General features: G+C 42.3%; 1 protein-coding gene across 1 annotated transcript in view; it reads right to left on the bottom strand.

Moving 5' to 3' along the window:
* The window catches only part of LOC145396565 (hemicentin-2-like), a 198,385-nt gene that overhangs the window by 129,635 nt on the left and 48,562 nt on the right, over window positions 1-20,188 (bottom strand). The window contains exon 4 of the mRNA XM_080269940.1: window positions 9,793-9,945. Coding sequence (XP_080126066.1) covers window positions 9,793-9,945 — 153 coding nt within the window. The remainder of the gene's footprint in view (window positions 1-9,792; window positions 9,946-20,188) is intronic.

Below are 20,188 nucleotides of genomic sequence, written 5' to 3'. Positions count from 1 at the left end.
GTAAAAGCGAGTGGCACGGAGGCAAACTGCTGGGACTTTTGAGCTTTTCAGAGTCGATGCCCGGAGTACGGTTATGCGTTATTACCGCACGATTTTTCCAGCCTTTCAGTTAGTGTTTACAATGCATGAATGACACTGTCAGTATATCTTCCTAGTATAGAAAATTCTCTCTTAAGATCTATTGAATACTTGGAATCATTACCATATTTTTATTATTATTATTATTATTATTATTATTATTACTAGGGGAATGGTGGCTCAGTGGTAGAGCGTCTGACTCATGACTGCAGAGTCGTGAGTTTGCGCCGCTCCCGGGTAAGCTACCATGCCGGGAGAGGTAGTGCTCTCCTGTCACCTAGCTGGCTGTAGCAGCCGTGGCTCAGTGGATTAGAGCGCTCTCACCGAAGGGTCGGAGGTTCGAGTCCACCCAAGGGTCATTGATAGACATCGGAAGGGCATCCGGTCATAAAGTGTTACACGCACCAAAAACCAAAGTCCCCTACCTAGGGGCAATGCCTTAGTTCTTATCGATGAAAGAGGACACGGTGTAAATCCCTCCCCTCCCCCCTAAAAAAAAAAAAGTGAATATTTTTTTATTATTGTTGTTACTACTACTACTACTACTACAACTGCTACCTACTTCCAGTACTACTACTGCTACTACTACTACTGCAATTTCTACTACTACTAATTCTACTGTACAACTACGAGTACTACTACTACTACCGGTACTACTGCTGCTATTGTCACTACTACTATTAACACTACTGCTATCACTAATAATAATAATAATAATAATAAATAATAATAACAATAATTATAATAATAATGATGATGATGATGATGATAACAGAAGCGATACAATTATCCTCGTATTATCCTTGGGTAACGGAAAGGGAGAAAAAAAAAGAACGATCTGTATTATTTCCCGTCTAATCAGCCAGGGAAAAAAAGAAAAAGAACAAAAAACTGAAAATGCAGGCACCGGGAATTTTAGTCCGGGTGGATTTTTAGCAAGAGAGCGAGAGAAGCTGTAAACAACAAACACTGCGACATTATGAGGCCAGAAGCTACCTAATGCCTGGGTTAAAGACGCACCTGCAGTTAACCCATTCTTTACCAGAGAGCCTCACTAAGCTGAATAAAATCGTCTGGCAGAAAGAAAAAGTAATAAAGAGAGAGAGAGAAAGAGAGAGAAACAACCATTATGGGTAGTTAATTCAGCGTAGAAATCTTCCTCGTGCTGAGGTATTTAATAAGGCTGTGTCTAACCCTCCTAGTATGAAAAGCCACTCCTTGGTTCCATGTATTCATCTGAAGGAAGCAAGAATGAAATATGTAATACGTTACTGATGTGTGGTTATTAACCTTTCTAGCCCAAGGATGTGTCTTTTATTGCATTCTTGTTATCTAACGACTGAATTTGTTGCGGAAAGATGTTTATCCTGTCAGTACGATCAGTCTTTCTCAAGTTGCTTATAACTGTCTGGAGGCAGCAAAAATAAAGACGTCATTAAAAGGGAAGAAAAGAAGTTAACACTTCGCCCGCCGTTTTTCTAAACAAAGGTAGTTAAATCTGCACCCGTAGTTATAAACTTATAAGCCTAACTTTCAAGTAAGATTGCTTGTGTATACTCTTCCCTTCAGTCATGCAGCGGCCGACAGTTCACAGTCAAATTAACCCCTTAACTCCCAGAGTTCCTGTGCGAGGGATATTGTTGAAAGGGTGCTGCTGGAACCACCCTTCCCCCTCGGCTCGTAATCGCAAAGCTCATAGGTCCCTACCCCGGGGTTCCCTTCTTTATTAAATTTTGAAAATGCCCAGCTCCGTCCCATATTGGGGACACGGGGCGCAAAGGGGTTAAAGAAACTAGTAGATTTGTCACTGTTTAACCTCTTAACTCCCAGAGTTCCTGTGCGAGGGATTTTGTTGGAAGGGTGCTAGGCGTACCGTCCTCCGCCTGTCGGCTCGTAGTCGCGAAGCTCATAGTCCCTACCCCGGGGTTCCCGTCTTTATTTGATTTTGAAAATGCCCAGTTCCGTCCCATAATGGGGACACGGGGCGCAAAAGGGCTAAAATACTGAATTGAACACACACACACACACACACACACACACACACGTATATATATATATATATATATATATATATATATATATATATATATATATATATATATATATATATATATATATATCTGTGCTACTAGTTAACTTTTATGAAATATTTCTTTCCCTGGAAATTGTTAATGACCGATTATATATACGACCTCTGGCAAGATGTGGGTGTAGACATTTTACGAGCTTCTCACACGGCCACATTTTTTTTTTTTTTTTTTTTTTTTTTAAAATTTAATTCGAGATCAGGAAGTGGGGTGGGTTGTATCTTTCGATAATATTATCTCATAATCCACTACACCACGTTTATATAATGTTCTTCGCTATGGTCACGTACGTTTACATTGTTTTCATCCTTTCTTTTCATCTTGTACTTAAGGAAACTTCCACTCTTCGAGTCAGTGACGTAATACTGATCAACACAACTAGACACACACCCAGGCTATTAGTCTTGGTATCCGTATGTACGGACTGACACGAGCAAAAGTTCACAGACAATCCCGTATCAGCATTGCGTCCTACCTCCATATTTCTCATTCCTCAATGAATGTCAGAGGGTGTCCTCCCCTTCCCATGCTCACATATTTTGTGATATGTATTGCTATCCATGAATCATGTCATATAACACTTCAGTCCCCAAAGCCTGCAAGGAAGTGTTAGCGAGTTTTTGTTCAACAGCTCTACCTACGGTATGCCACATATAAACTTGAGACAGATTGTTGTGAAGCGTTGTAGTCCCTTCTTCCATCTCGTTCTCTTTTGTCGTGAGTTTCAAATTGCTTCCTCAGAAAAAAAAGAAAGAAAGAAAATTAACACCTTCCATCTACTTCGTACATTCATGCATGGCAATAACTCTGCTGTTTCAGGTAATAACTAGTGACATCATTCATTAATGTTGTTGGCATTATTATTGCAAGATTGTTGGGTGTACAAAATGAACTTCTACACCTCTGCTACACATGGATGTTGTCCCTGGTTTAAATAATGGCATACTGTACATTCTGCACGCTGCATATCCACAAACATCATTATATAGCATTCTTTCAGTCTCTTGAATATCTGACTGGCGTGACAGTAATGAGAGTGTGGAGGCTAAGGCCTGGGTTAAGATAATAAAAAATACGATCTTTTCACTGTCCCAACCACTATTTGTAGGAAAAACAAGAATGAGAGAATACAGAATATTCCTATGTCTCTTGCTCTTCCTACCGCAACGTATCAATTTTTTTTTTTAGTGAATCTGAACCCTGGCTTCATTGCTTTGTTCCAGCTTAAGTGCAAGTCATTTTTCGTGTTCTAACTACAGTATTAATTCATAGTTATGAATGGGAACTGATCGTAAATGTGTTTGTAAATTTCAACTCTTGCTTTCTTGCATGTCAATTGCCTTTGGGAATAAGACTCTTTCAGCACAAGTATTCAAGGTAGAACCCGAAAATTCCCGGAATAGATCGATTGCGTGTGAAAATGAAATGGTTCCCGTTGCGCCGGTAGGCGCCACTAGCTTTCAGTCGAGTGAATCATCCTATCAAATGACTTCGCACTGAGAGGGTCGAGTCCGTATTTCTGGTGTTTTTTATTTGTTGATGCATGTGACTTTTCTATTTTCGTCATCACACCACTATGGCAGATTTGAATGAGCAATGAGTGTGCATTATTTTCTTTCCTCCGGAAAACCGCGGCTGAGGCAGTAACAATGCATTACCAAGCTTTCCTGGAGCAAGCTATGAAAAAAAAAAAAAAAAAAAAAGAAAGTCTACCAATGGTACGCGTATTATAAGAAGGCAACATGTCAGTCCAAGACTCTCCACGTCTTGGTTGTTCTTCGACCTCTGGTACAGATGCGAGCATCGAGAAAATTCGACAGGCAATCTTGGAAGATCGTCGTGGCACTATTGACGAACTACAAAGTGGAGGCCACAGACGTTTCTTGCTTAGACGTCTACGAGAGAACATCAGGCCGAGCGTCCAGAGAAGTGACGCACCCAGAAATAGTTCGTGCATCACGACAACGCCCCATCACTCACCGCGTTGTCAAGTTAAGCATTCTTTTGCCAAAAACAACATCGTTGTTGCTCCGCACCTCCCGTGCTCGCCAGATCTGGCTCCATGTGATTTTTCTTATTCCCCAAGATTGTGTTAGAGCTCACAGGCAGAAGATATGACAGCACACAAGAAATACAGGGAAAAAAAAAAAAGCAGGAGTCTCTGGACAGGGTGACATAAGACATCTACAGAAAGTGTTTCCAGGAATGGGAAGAGTGTTGGGACAGGTGTATAATGTCCAAAGGGGAATAGCCTACTCTGAAGGGAACTAAAATAGCTTTCCTGTAAGTTTTGTAATAAAATATTTGTTATCAGTTCTTGGAGTATTTCGTTCCCCTCTCGTATACATTTTGTTCTTGCTTCAAAACAGATCATAAGTGCCATCACAATCAAAAGTTGGCCTCACTTTCCTACCAACTGTGGCGATGGAAGGTCTCACGTTTTTTTCTTCCGAGATAGCAATATGAAACCCACAACAAAGAGTACGAGAAGGAAGGAGGCATTGTGAGGCACACAGTTATAATGCTGGAAGGAGGGAAGGAGTCAATATGAAGCACAAAGTAAAAGAATATGAAAAGGAGGGTTACTCTTTGTCGTTCGAGGAAGAATGAGATGTATTGAAGTCAAGATACAAAGCCGATAGGGAATTTTCGTCGAACTTTTCCTCGTGATTGTTCTCCAAGGAACAGGGTGTCAGTTTGGTGAAATTTCATCCCTGGCTTGCTTGCTTGCATTCTTTCTTTCTGACAACCTCTGTGTGCGAAACTATCCTAACTCCAGCAATGCACTCAGCTCCAGTAACCATAAAAACTGTGTGTAATGCGCCTCCACAAGGTTATGCTGGCGAGACTAAACCCACACCGCCGTATCACACAGACGGATGATGGTCCTTACGTAGATCCACTCTCTTACTCTCAGCTCGGCATACATACTTTGCCAATTTAGAGGAAGAGGTAGTATGTCCTTAAGCACTCCCCTCGAAGTTCAGTCTCCAAGGATTTTTGAGAAATGACTGTCCATATCCATTTCTGATGCACTTGTATTTTGTCATCATATTTGGACAAGCCCCAGGGGATTTTATTTACCTATAGGAAAGCCTCCAGCACCACTTCGGCGACGACCTGAGTAATTTAAGAACCATTTTGAGGCCTGTCTATATATCTATCTAGAGCCAAACGCCTTAATCCCGTAAGAGATGGCCACAAACAAATCGCCTCCACGTCGCCGTGTCCCCTGCTATTACGCAGCCCTCCTCCCAGTTCACACCCCTCTCTCATATACCTCTCCATGCCATCCCTCCATTTCATCCGCGCCTTGCAGTTCCCCTTCGTCTTCACTGAACAATACAGTATCATCTGAAAACAGCAAAACAGAAAGTTTCCAAACACTGCCCTCTCTCATTAGAGCCGCTCCAGCATCCACTGCCCTACCTTGCATCTCTTTTATAACTCCATCCATATACAGGTTGAACAATCATGGAGACATGACACATCCCTGTTTCAATCCAACATTCAGACAAAAATTCTCTCAGCTCACCATCCACACACACACTGCATCCCTAGCGCCCTCATACATACTCTTCACGGCATTCAGCAGTTTCCCATTTACTCCATATATTCTTAACATTTTCCACATTCCACGTCTATCCACTCTGTCATATGTTTTCTCCAAATCCATGAAGGCCGCACAGAACTTCTTTCCCTTCTCTAGAAACTTCTCCACTAAACACCTTAGGATGACTGTCTGATCTACACAACCTTTTCCCATCCAAAAACACCCTGGTTCTTCTCCAAAAATTCCTGTTATTTCCCTAACTCTGTCAAAAAGTATCCTACCATATACTTTTCTTGTTACACTAAGAACCTGTATTCCCATATGATTACCACACACTTCTTTTCCCTCGTTTTCTTTGTACAGCGGAATAATTATGCCATTTTGAGGTAGGGGCCTTGAAGTGATGCTTTAAGTAATTAATTTTTCATGCATACTACTGTAACCCTAATAACAAAAACCTGAATAATTCACCTTACTCACGACAAGTAAGACGTATTGGGTCCTCGGATGTATGTAAAGTAATTTCGTCAATACTTTTAAGCCATGTATGTCTACTGCAGATAGTGCTTCTGCTATCATCTAAAAATTTCTCTGGCGTCAAGAACACTAGCAACATATATCTGTTACACTCTTTGTTTTTGCAAAATTCTGTAGAAGAGTTGGATGGCAAGAGTGTGTGGTGGTATTTAGAATGGCTTAAGCACTCATAGTCTCAAGGAATGCTGTGTGGCAGAGTCAAACTGATTTTCTGTCTAGTTCCATGGTAAGAAGGATAGAATGTGGCTTTTTAGCATTGCTAAAATTTTAGTGACAATTCAAGATTGAGACTAGCCGTGCTATAAATCATCGTAAGTCATTCTCTAGTTTAACCCCTACACCGCGGGCTTGTTTACCAATGACTTGCGTGTCTTGCGGGGTTATTTGGGCTCCGACAGACTCTCAAAAAATATTTGCCAAAAATCAGTTATTAGTCCTAGAATAATAAAATTACATATGCTTATGGCACATACCTTCAGCTTTCTCCTGGAATAATTGTTGAGCCTTCGTCCGTTACCGTAGGACTTGTGGAGACCTCTGAAGTAGGGTAACGAAGTCTCCACTTTACACTTCCCGACAACCCGTAATATGATTACCACAGCCAGATACAAACACTATAAACACTATTCTACAATTTTCAAGTAGTTTGGGATCCATACTAAAAAAAAAAAAACTGTGAAAGCACTTGCGCTAGTTCGGTCTAGGCACTCTGTCATTTATTATTCATATAACCCCTCACACTTTATATTTCTGTTACTATATAACACTTATATATATCTACAGTCTTTATCCATAAGTTTCCTTCAGTAGTATTAGTTTATTGTCACTGTAGGGATTCAGTTTCTTTCAGTAAAATACGTAGCATTCACTTTCTCGTCCTGTATACTAGCATTGAGAGTGAATGTCACTTTCATCTTCACTCTCATAACTCATAGCAGTCAGACATGCTAGAGTGAAACTTTCATTTTCATTACTCCTAGGGTATATACTCGTATTCTTATAATACTACTCATTTACATTTCTATTTACGTTCTCTATTTTATTTACGTTATTTACATTTCTATTTTATTTACACTGTGTTATGCACTGTCACTTGAAGTAACTTATAAAACTATTTTCCATTGTTCACGTATATTTACATTCATTACTTTCACTTGCTGTTTACACATTATTTACACATTATTTACAATTCTACTTGCACTGTTTTACTCAATAGAAAGATCGTAGTCACTCTTTTATCAATTGTCAGCCCTTTACCTCTTTCCACACGAGGTTTAGTAGGGGGTAAAGGTCACAGGGCCCTTTGCATGGGGGTGAAAAAGTCCTTGACGTCAGCAAGAAGAAACATACGTACCCCCACTTCGGAAGATGAGAGTAAACTGATAACAGAGGGCCGGGGTTGAGGCCTACTTAGGGGATATTCAGTGCTACCAATATTAGCTCTTGAAACAGCTATGTCTAGCACTGAAATGATTGGCAGGAAATCTAGACAATACATTATAAATTAGGTAGTTCCAGGTGAATGTAAATATCACTTAGGCTTCTCCCTTCCCTCCTTACATGTATGTTTATTACGAAAATAGATTATATGGCATATTTCAAGGGGAAAAAAACAGCGAAAATTAGCGAACGAGTGCACGTGAGGTGTTGTCAGGTGATAATTAGCCAATTCCAGGTGTATGGCATTCTCACTTACCTTATTTCTTTCTTGTATATATTATTTGGTATAAGAATAGGACATAGGGTTTATTTCAATGGATGAAATCAATGAAAAATTCCAGGGAAGATTTACTTAGTGTAGCACGGCCGGGCAGGCGAGAGGATAGGGTAATGGAGGGGGGGGTAGGGAGGGGAGTCAAGAATGGGGAGAAATGGCTAAATTGTCAACAATGGATGGGAGTACAGATGAGATTAGGAGTGCTGACTAGTGTTGGACATTGGCAGTACTGATAGATGATACAAGCCCCCACTTGGAAGCTCGGGTGAATTCAAAATAACATAGAATCACAAAAGCGACGCCCCGCGGTATGATCCCTTGCTCCCAAGCGTCACGAAAGTGACGCCCTGTGGTTAAGGGGTTAAGGCCGAGCAATGTGTCATGAAGAGATGCCTAAGACTAGGTACCTCGCTCGGACTTAGTCCGACGACGTATTGTGTTTGGTCAAGTTTGTTTGTTTGTTTGTTAGCAACATTACAGAATAACGGCTTAATAAAATTACATGAAACTTTTATGTGGGCACTGGTCCCCAAAGGAAGTTATTAAATTTTGGAGATAATCGAGTGCCCTTGAAATGTCAGAATCAAGGTCATGGATTTTCAGAGGGCCATAACTTGGAAACGGTTGAAGATAGAGATATTTACTGTTATGAACATACAGGAACTCGTAATATGGGCTTTCATTTCGCACCAAGACCTTTGACCTTGAATGGCCTTGAAAGGTCAAACTCATGGTCACGGATATTCATGGAGCTATAACTCGAAACTGGTTGAAGATATAGATATTTATTATTATCCACATATGGGATTTACTAATCCCATATGGATTTTTAATTGGTACCTTGACCTCTGACCATAAGTAACCTTGAAAGATCAAACTCAAGGTCACGGATATTCAGGGGGATATAACTCGAAACTCGTTGAAGACAGGTATATTTACTATTACCAAGATATAGGATGTCTCATAAGGGCTTTCATTTGGTTGCATAACCTTTGACCTTGAGGGACCTTGAAAGGTCAAATGCAAGATCAGGGATTATCTGAGGGCGTAACTTGAAAACATTTTGCTCCATTACCATAGACTTTAATTGTGCACTGACACTGAATGGCAGAAACGAGTCGGTATTTAACAGCAATTAAGTAACTGCTGTCGGGCGAAGTTTGTTGCGCCTGGCACCACTTGTTTAATCAATTTAGTTGTCCTAATGCAAGAATGACAGACTGTGTGTACTTAGTATAAGAATAAGAAAATAACTTTCTATCGTCAAGCAGAGCAAGGTGGGAATGAGATGTTTCAGAGCAAGAATGAGAGACTATGGTTCTTGTTACCATCAGTATAAGTAATTCGCTCGTATCAAGACTAGAAAGAAAATGTAGCTATGCATAGAATCCGTGTAAATAATTTTCTAGTGGGTGTGCTGGATAGGCACAGATGATCAGGAAAATAATAGTTCAGTTTCAAGACAGTGATGATAATGTGGTTACACTCGGAATCAATAACTATAATTATTTATTATCGAGGCAGGGACGAGGGTGCCAATTCATAAAATCAGTATACTTAAGTCCCTAGTATGAGGTACAGCAGTGAGAGTTACAGGCCAGTGTTTTTGTCACATTAGGAGGTTTCAAACACCTCTTAATTTTTTTTATTTTTTTGCCTGTTTTACCCTAGTGTTATTTTACGTGCCTCTTCTTTCCTTTTAACAGTGACATGGTATAAAAAAGACTAAAATATTGATATGCCATAAGCAGAAATAAACTGATAAGGAAGAGGTGGTAGAAATCCTGCCAGATCAACAAGAATAAGGGCCAGTGAGTTACCTAGGATCTGACTGGAGAGCCTGATGGGCCTGTAGTCCTCCCGTATCCACCTGATGGTCGGCGTGGGGGTGCCGTGGGCACGACACGTCAGGTTGGTCGACTCTCCACTCCTCACTCGCACCTCCTCGTCACCACCGTCCAACACAGGTGGTTCTGGGAGAGAGGGATGGGGGAGAGGAGGTATATCAGTACAGGTGGTTCTGGGGGGGAGGAAGTAGAATAGTGTAGGTGGCTCTAGGGGAGAAGGGTAGGGCATATGAGGTCGATTAATACTGGGGGTTCTGGGGGAGAGAAAGTAGATTAGCACAGGTGGTTCTGGGAGAGAAGAGATAAATTAGTACAGGTGGTTCTGGGGGAGAGAAGGTGGATAAGCACAGGTGGTTCTGGGAGAGAGGAGGTAAATTAATACAGGTGGTTCTGGGGGAGAGAAGGTGGATTAGTACAGGTGGTTCTGGGAGAGAGGAGGTAAATTAATACAGGTGGTTCTGGGGGAGAGGAGGTAAAGTAGTTCAGCTGGTTCTGAGGGAAGGGAGGTAAGTTAGTACACGTGGTTTAGGAAGAGATGTGGTAACTTAGTGCATGTGGTTCTAGGGGAGAAGAGGAAAATTAGTACAGGTGTTTCTCGGTGAGAGGAGGTCAATTTGTACAGGTGGTTCTGGGGAACCGGGGGTAGGGCTGAGGAAGTAAATTAGTACAGGTGGCTTTCCCGGAGAGGAGTAGAACAGAGGAGGTTTATTAGACCAAGTGGTTCTGGGAGAAGAGGTAGATTAGTACAGGTGGTTCTGGGGGAGAAAGGTAGGGCAGAGGAGGAAGGTTAGTACAGATGATTCTTGGGGAAAGGAGGTAGATTAGTACAGGTGTTTGTAGGGGAAGAGTCAATCAGTGTAGGTAGTTCTGGGGGAGAGGGGTGGGGGAGATTAGGTAGATTAGTAGAGTTGTTTTGGAGGGACGGGGGTGGAGCAGAGGAAGTAGTTTAATACAGCAATTAAGTACAACGTTGATAGCATAGATATAACGGTAGTAGTATGAGTACGGACAATGAGTTGATGGAGGTAGGAGACGTTCAGTGGAGGTAGGGTCACTGAAAATTCATTGGAAGTAAGGTGAATGTGGAGCTGCAGTACACTGGAGGGAATATACCACAGGGATTGAGAATAGTGAAAGATGAAAGCACACGGTGGAGGCAAATGAGGTATGGAGGTGGATTGCTCCGTAGACGGGATGGAGAGGTTAATTTGGCTCTTTCCCTGCTTCTCATTCATACTGTCTCGTCACCCACGTCCGACGCAGGGTGTTCGAGGAGGGTGGGGGGAAGAGTAGTTGGGTGGAACAAAAAGGGAGAGAAGAGGAAGTTGATTAGTACAGATGCTGAATACATTATAGACAAGGTGAATGCACTAGCGCTAGGCTGAATACAACTGAAGATAGGACGTTGACTGATTGCATTTTAAAAAATCATGCATCAACAGAGACCATTGACGGGACGTGTACGAGAGAGAGAGAGAGAGAGAGAGAGAGCATGGAGACTGAATTGGTACGAAGTTCGAGTACGTATTCAGTCATCGCTTTTCACTCTTGTCTCTTCGTTACGTTCGCCCAGCAGCGTACAGGCGGTTCTGGGGATGGGATGGGCGGGGAAGATAGATTAGTTAACACTCTTATGTTGTTATGACACTTTTAGCTGAAGAAAATCGTCTGGCGTTTGCCGTGTTACCATACTAGAGATGTTGCGACCATGAGGGGTTTGTCGATACTCTCAGCTAAAAACTATGGTCTGTCGTTAAAATGGAATATAATACTAGAGCTGTCCCGACCCGACTGTTGGAGGGTTGTTGATGGCAGTATACTCGGGATTCTATGACTCACTCTTAGCTGGAGAAAGACTGCCTGACCTTATCTGGAATAGAATGATAGACTTGTTCTGATCATGAGAGGGTTAAGAACCAAAATGGATGAAGTACGATAAGTAGAGAGGATGGGTGGAGGTAGAATTTTTTGACTAGGCAACCATTTCCGATAGGCCAAGAAGTCTTTCATACTCGCATCACATGCCACCAAACACCTCTGAAGTTTTTCATACTCGCATCACATGCCACCAAACACCTCTGAAGTTTTTCATACTCGCATCACATGCCACCAAACACCTCTGAAGTTTTTCATACTCGCACCACGTGGCACCATACACCTCTCCATGTCATTTATGGAGCGATACCCCTAGTCTCCCATGCCGTCTGAGGGAGCGGGGAGATAACAGAGAATGTAGATACAGTTGGAGCAAATTACAGTAGTAACAAGAAGCTGTGCCAAGGCACAGTAAACCCGTCCCCGGCAGTCATTTTAATGCTGACGTATAAACGCAACAGGATATCTAGTCAGAGATGTCACACATCAAATTTGGAGTAAATCGGATGAAAATTGACAATTATATGCCCATTTGAAATTTTAGGCCCGACCCACCTAACACTGAGCCCCCTACCGCTAACTGGGGGGTGACCCCCCATATGTAATGAGGCATGTTATAGGATGCAGATTTGAAAGATGCACCTTTATGTTTTGGTTTCATGTCGATGTGACGAATTGGAAAGGAGTTATGGCGAAAAAAACGATTTTTTTTTTTTTTTTACATTTTTTGGGCCTACAGCCTGGGCCTTGGCCCAGTTTGGCCCAAAATTTAATCAGGTGATTGGAATGTCATAGCCCATCATCCCTGTAAGTTTAGTAAAAATCGCACCAGTAGTTTTCGCGTAAAGTTTTTAACAGACAGACAGTCAGACAAACAAACAGACACACCGAATGAAAACACTACCCGTCCCCGAACCCCTTCGGGGCGGGGACTGGTATTTCAGTACAGCGAAGGTAGGATAAATAGAGGGAGGTAGTTTTTCTAAGGAAGTAGAGTACAGTGTAGGTTGAATAAGTTGAGATATGTTGGAGGTGAAGTAAGACAGAGACCGAGTCAGCTGAGGTGCGATGATTTCAGAAGATGAGGGCAATGGAGATGTAATGAGCTCTGAGGCTGAGTGCAGTGGAGGGGGAATAAGTAAAGAAGTTGAGTGCAAGGGAGGTGGAATGTGTTTCGAAACTGAGTGCAGTGGAGGGGGAATTAGTATGGAAGTTGAATACAGTGTAGCTGGAATGAGTTCAGAAGCTGAGTTCATTGGAGGTGGAATGAGATCAGAGGTTTCGTGCAGTGGAGGTGGAATGGTTTCCGAGGCTGAGTGCAGTGCAATTGGAATGAGTTCAGAAGATGAGTGCAGAGGAGGTGGAATAAGTTCTGAGGTTGAATGTAATGGAGACGCTATAAGTTCAGTAGTAGAGTGCAGTGAAAGTCAAGTAAGTTCAGTGTTTGAATGCATGGGAGGAAGGAAGAGTATGGAGGGTCAAGTACAGTGAAAGGTAGGGATGAGAAGGTAAGTGCATAAGCTGAATGTAATGGGGATTGGAAGAGTACAAAGGTTATTAATTGGAGGGATAAAACTAGAAGTAGGTTGAAAATGACTAGAAACTTACGTACAGTACAATGACAATAAGTATTCAGGAACAAAGATGTTCATTTAAAAGGGAGATGAATAAGGTAAAAGGTAAGGTTACTAGGATAAATGGAAAGAAAAGGAGAGATGAAGAAAAGATCAGTTAAGACATGGATGGGGAAGGAAAGTGATTAGTTCAGTGAAGAAATGGGAAAAACAGAGAGAATAAAAATAAGAGACAATCTGTACAAGGAAGTGCCAGAAAGAAAGAGAATATGAAAACAAAAGCGACGCTTCATACAAAGGTGAGATAGAGAATGAAAACAAGGGACGATCTGAGCACAGGAAAGAAAGAAAAAAAAAGAACATGAAAACAAGAGATGATTCGTACAAAGGAGAGTTAGCAAGAGGAGATTGAAAACAACAGAGACGGCCTATAGAAAAGGAGAGATAGAAAGAAAAGAGAAAATGAAAACAGTAGACGATGAGAACGATTGAGTTCTAGAAAGAAAATAGAGAATGAAAAACGAAAGAAGGTTGTGAAGGGGGACTGATGGAAAGAAGAGAGAATTAGCACAAAAGAGGTTAGTATAGAAGATTGGTAGAAAGACAAGAGAAAATGAAACCCAAGAAAGAATGGATCACTACATGGAAGGGGTAAAAAGAAAATTTAGAATAAAAACAAAAACACGATTTAAAAAGGAAGGATGGAAATACAAGAGGAAAAAAACAAAGAGAGAGAAGATTATTAAGGAGAAGGTATGTGGTCTGTAAATTAACATGAAGTAGGGTGGATGACCGTAGAGTAGGTATGACAAAGAGTGGGGAAGCAGCGTGAATACAGAGCAGAAGGAAGGTGGGAGCGTAAGCTTGTGAAGGAAATAGAATACTGAGAAGGAAGAAAACTGAGAAATTAATGTGTAGAGTAGCTAAAATATGGTAGAGTTAGAAATGATTAACAACAGATAGATTATAGAAGACGTAGAATGTAGAGTCAGATAGTATAACATGTTAGACTGTTCGGGTGTTCCCCCCAAAAAAATCTGTTTGTATCCATCTGTTTATCTATCTATGTGTATATCTCTGTATCTATACCTATCTATCCATCTATCTGTCTATGTGTATATCTATGTCTGTATCTATATCTCTCTATGTACGTATGCATGTATGTATGTATCTATCTATCTATTTATGTGTACTGAATGTATATTTGTGTGTGTGTGTGTGTGTGTGTGTGTGTGTGTGTGTGTGTGTGTGTGTGTGTGTGTGTGTAAAGATAGATAGATAGACAGATAGAGAGAGAGAGAGAGAGAGAGAGAGAGAGAGAGAATTCGGCTGAATATAAGGGGTACTAGCGTGAATACTTGGCTATCAGAGTGAGTAGTGGTGAAAGCAGTGTGAGGCAGTGTAGCGAATGAGTGGTGCAACACGGAATGGAAGGGGAGAGAATATGGTAGGTGGAGAAACAGAGGATTTGTTCCGTACGAGAATGGAGAAATGGAGGGAGAAAGGTAGGGGAAGAATATCGAAGGTATGAGAGGAGGAGGAAAGGTGAGGGAAGCGTGAGCCAACATAATGAGTTAGGAATGAAAGAAAATTCTGTAGGGGAGTAAGAAGAAGGTATATGGGAAACAGGCAGAAGGAGCAAGGGAAAATGAAGGAAGGGTCTGGTAAAGGGAGGAAGTGAGGGATAGTTCTGTTGGGGCGTAGGGCTTGTGTAGGTATATAGAGGGTGGAAGGTTAGAGAAAGAGACAGAAATGGATGATGGGAAGGGGATGTGAAGGCAGTGTGAGATAAGATAGTGCTGCTATTGCAAGGACTGAAAGGGGAGGAAGTCTGATAGTGGGAAGATGGAGGGGATGTTGTGTACTGGACTGTGGGAAAAATATAGGGAAGGAAGCCAAAGAGGTGAGGGAAAACAAGGGATAAATGCAGTCAATTCTTACACTGCTGGGGTTACAAGGAAGGGAAGTAAAGGGTCCCATAGCGAAAGGAAAAAGGATGGGAAAATCAGTACTGTAGTGGTTGAGAAACTGGAGGAAGAAAAGCAGGGGTAAAGTAGGAGTGAGGGGAAATGAAAGGAGGGACTGGGAGGAACTGAGGAGCTGTTTTCTTAGGCAAGTGACGAGAGAAAAGGAGAGGAAGATGAATGGAGGGGTAAAGGGAGAAGGGGACATGAAAACCGAGTGAGCCAAGATGGTAAAAAAAAAAATGATGTGGAGGAGGGGATAGAGGGACGGGGTAGTGAGGCAATGGAAATGAGGTTGAGGGAAGGAGAGAGAGGAAAGAGGCGCGCGAGAGAGAAGGGGAGTTTGTGGAGGTTGAAGGAAGGAAGCCAAAATTGAAGGAGGTACAGTGTATGAGCGAGAGGGAGGGCCTTGCAGCAGGGAAAGTGGAAGGTAAGTGCAAAGTAGTGAGGAAAGAGGGAAGGAGGCTGTGATTGATAGGTGGTGGAAGAAGGGGAAGTGATGGCAGAATGAACGAAGTTGGTATTGATATTAAAAGTAGGTGAATGGCAGAGAGTTTGTTACAGGGAGGAAAGGAGGGATAGTTTTGTTGGGGAGTGGAAGGGAGAAGGGTTTGGAGAGAGACAGAAGCAATAGGGAAAATGGAGAGGCGAAGGAAGGTTGAACCAAGACAGTGTTAGTGTTATAAGGAGAAAAGGGTGAGATATCGAAGTGATGAGGGGGAAATGAAGGAGGTGGAAGGGGAGGGAGTGAAAGGTACTTTTTATATGTGTTGGGGAAGTAAGGGGAGGGAGTGAAGGGTAGTTTTTGTAAGGGCAAAGGAAGGAAAGGGAGAAGGTAGGAATGGTAGACCGGAGGAGGAATATGGATGGGAGGAAACTGGTAACAGAAAATGGGGAAGCAAGTGAGAGCGTCAAGAGAGAACAAGATTAAGGAATGGATGATGGAAGAGAGAGAGAGAGAGAGAGAGAGAGAGAGAGAGAGAGAGAGAGAGAGAGAGAGAGACGAGACGAGAAGGAATGGAGGGTGTGACCGAGAAAAGGAGAAAGGAAAGAAAGGTGGGAGAGGAGATACAAAGGAGGAGAATGGAGGGGAAGCTCCGGCAGCAGAAAGTGAGGAATTGAATGAGAAAGCAGTGGCGGCGTGAATGCATTAGTTGTCCGGATGAGGGAGTTGTTAAGGCAGAGGGAGCCAAGATAGTGACTCGGGTGTATAACAAGGCTTCGTATTCCCGTTAGATTGCAGGGCTTCCCATACTGTCTTCACTAATTTACCCTCTTTCGTCATGGATTCTGAGGAGTAACAAGAGACCAAAACTAGAATATGGTAGTATAGTTCATTCTCTTTAACTAGGAGAAGAATTTCGTCTATTTGCAACTTATTTCCCGTAGCCCAGTGGTTCTCAGCTGGTGGTCCACGGTGACTTTTTGGGTGGTCCACAGGACGTTCACTTTATTTGGTAGTAAACTGAAGATTGGTGCATATATTTTTAAATTTATTGAAATTTCAGTACGAAAAATTTTGTCAAAAATAATTGGCCATTCATTTTATTGTATTATTCGTATTGATTATTCGAGTATGATTGGTACTTACCCAAATCTGTCAACCCATGCAGTCAGATGTCTTCTGCCATTTGCATAAATTTCCATGTGTGAGAGCAGATTTTCATATTTGTTGCACATTAAGTCCAAACAGAGGAATCGGCTTGCAGTGGAAAGCGATATTCATTGTGCATTATCAAGTACCACTCCTAACATTGAAAAGCTTGTCAGTGAGAAGAGAATCCAAAAGTCTGGTTGCAAAGAAAAATGTTAGTTGTATACTTCTACATAATTTCAAAATTCTGTTTGTTAGAAATAAATTTCACAGCAAAATGTTAGAGAAGTATTCATGTACTTCCTGGAAATTATGTTTGGAAGAAATATATTTCAGACCAAAATGTCAACTGTCTACTGTTTTATATCATTTCTCGAAATTCTGTTTGTAAGAAATATATTTCTAACCAAAATGTTTGTTGTCTATGCTTTATTTATCATTACTCAAAAATGAAATGGTCCACGATATCTTTTTTAACTGGGCTGGTGATCCATGGCCTGAAACGAGTTGAGAACCACTGCCGTAGCCCATGTGCTGATTAAGGCAGTATCGCAGCTCAGCATCTTTTCCATAGCATTTCCCCATGACTGGCATCATATTCTACTGTTAATCTGTTATTACAGCTCTGTAATCAAGGTGGGAAGATGGGAATTATACACCTAGTTAGAGTGAAAAGAGTGTTGTCTAGAAGGAGTGCTATGGAAAGGATGAAGACCCGTTGCAGTGCGTAGCATTCTCGTATTCTGCCACGGAACTATTTAAAATAAGCTGAAAAGGACGAGAATCTGTGATAGGTTCAGGTGAAAAGAGTGTAGTAACCTCTTCCCAAACGATTTATTTTGATTATTCTGTTTCCATATTTTCTTATGTAACATTTAACTTTTTTAGTATTGTGTAGAGGTATCATTCACTTAGAATAGTATCGTACCGGCATTCGAAGTAAACTGGTACCGTAAGGAACAGGTTCTATAGTTCTTACACCAAAACTTGACACAGATATTCGTCCTTTACAGCTTATTTCACATAGCTCAAAGGCAGAAAAATGATATGGCTCTAGTCACTGCATTCTTCCCGTAAAACTTCGTGACCAGCATCATATTCTATATTTAATCTACTGCTACATCGCTGAGTTAGTAATGGAGCGATGGATATTTTAGGCCAAGTAAGAGTAAATGGAGCATAGCGAGCCTCGTAACCCTACAAGAATACCGTGCTTTAGGTAGAAGGGGAAAGTTTGCGATAGGGACGTGCAGGGTAAAGAAGGGAAGGTTGTTAGGGGAGGTCGAGAGGGAGAGGGAAGAGGAAGGCAAGGGGAGAGAGGAGACAGGTAGGGGTAGGAGAAAGATAGGGAGGGGGGGAAGGCGAAAGGAAGGGAGGGAGTGAGAGGAGGTATGAGGTAGGGAGAAGGATATGAGGTATGGAAAAGGAAAAAGGGTAGGGAGGAGCAGGAAAGCAGGTAAAAGGAAGGATAAACAGAGGGAGGGATAGAACTTAGGAGAGAGCGAAGGAAGGTAGAGAAGGGAAGAGAAAGAAAAGGAGGGTGGAAGAGGAAACAGACAGGGAGAGCACGAGAGGGGTGGAAATATGTAGAAATAGGGAGGGAGTGGTTGAATGGGGGGGAAGGGGTAAGGAAAGGAAGAGAGGGATAGGGGAAGCAGAAACGCGAGGAAACGTCAGAGGAAGTAGCAAGGGGAAAGAGAAGGAAAGTAAGTTTGTCAGAAAAGGAAGGGAGGGGACGGGAAGGAGCGAGAGGGAGGGAAGAAGTGGTGGAAGAGAGGAAAAGGTGAGAAATGAGGGAGGAAGGGAGGGGAAAGAGGAACGAAAGGAGGAAGAGATGAAATGAAAGTGAGAGTAAGGAGGGAGAAATGGAGAGGGGGAGAGAATTAAAGGAGCCAGGAAGTGCGTGAGTAAGAAAGGGAGACAGAAATAACTGTGACGTAGGACTAGGTAGAGGGACGAGGCGGTGAGGTAATGGAGATGAGGAAGAGGGAAGAGGGGAGAGGAAAAAGTGAGGTGCAGGAGGAAGGAAGGAAGTTACGGAGGGGAGGGAGGTTGAGGGGGAAAGGAGGGAGTGAAAGTGGGAGATGTGGGGAGTGAAGTATGGGGGAGATGATGGAGTGTAGTAATGAGATTGTGAATGTGGGGGAAGGAGGGGAGGGAAGTGCTGAAGTGATGAGGAAGGAGGGGAATGATGGAGGGGAGAGAATGAAGGCCAAGGAGTGAGAAGGAGAAAGGACAAAAAAAAAAAAACAGAGGGGAGAAGAAGAAAGTGCTGGAGAGACAGGGAGATAGAGAAGGGGAAGATGGGAGGAGAGATGAGAGAAGAAAGGATGGATGAGGGAAGAGGTATGTAAGTAAGAGGAAGGAAGGGAAAGGAAGGAAAGTCATGAAGAGATGAGGACGAGAAGGAAGGAGGGGAGGGGAGGAAGGTGTAGGAGTGGGAGGGAGGGAAAGAAAAACAAGGAGGGGAGAGTAAGTAAGGAAGGTGTTAGAGGTCGAAGGCAGGGGAGGAGGGTGTACTGCACGTGTAAAGGGGAGGGAAGGGAAGGGGCTGGGTGGGTGGATGGAAGGTATTATGAAGGGAAGCGCGAGTGAAAATGGGGCGTAATATTTCCCAGAGACGGGTTATGAGGCAGAGAGAGAGATGGGAGATAATTTCGGAGGGAGGGAGAAAAGAGGGGGGGGGGAGCTAGTCAGCAGCGTAAGTCAGAAGGGATGCACCAGGACAAGAGCAGATAGTCAGCATATTATGAGAGGGGAAAGACAACGTTAGTTGTGAACACTATAATTTATTAGGAGGGAAACAATATAACGAGGAGAGAAAGTTAACATTTATGTCGGAGGGAGAGAGAAAGCGGGGCGGGGAGCTTGTCAGCAGTCTAAGTTAGGAGGGAAACACCAGGACAAAGGAGGGGAGGAAGTTAGCATATTATGAGAAAAAGACAATGTTGTATTGAGGGGGGAAGCAGTATGACGAGGAGAAAAAGTCATTAGTGTAAGTCTGGTAGGAAGCTTTACGATGTGAAAGGCAGGTAAACAGCAAAATAATAGTGAATAGCGTTATCTACGAGTATAACGACAAGCAGCATTATTAGCAACGGGGTATATTTTAGAAGATAGTATAATTGGGAGTGAAAGTCATTACTGTAAGCCAAGAGAAGGGAAGGGTGCCAGGATGTGATACCAAAGATGACAGCATTTTCAGTGTATAGTTAGTGTATAAACGCAGAATATTAGCAATAATTAGGTAATACATCAGGAAATAATCAGGAAAGAATCATACCACAGTTGTCAAGAAAAGAGAATCATGGAAAGGAAAGTTATCAGCATATTATGTTTGGAAAAACACAGCATTATTACTC

Source organism: Coenobita brevimanus, chromosome 38 (assembly GCF_032717465.1).
Source record: "Coenobita brevimanus isolate Jiangsu-jjx chromosome 38, ASM3271746v2, whole genome shotgun sequence".
Taxonomy (NCBI): Eukaryota; Metazoa; Arthropoda; class Malacostraca; order Decapoda; family Coenobitidae; genus Coenobita; species Coenobita brevimanus.
Note: the sequence above shows the minus strand (reverse complement) of the source record. Positions and strands in the feature narration are given on the sequence as shown.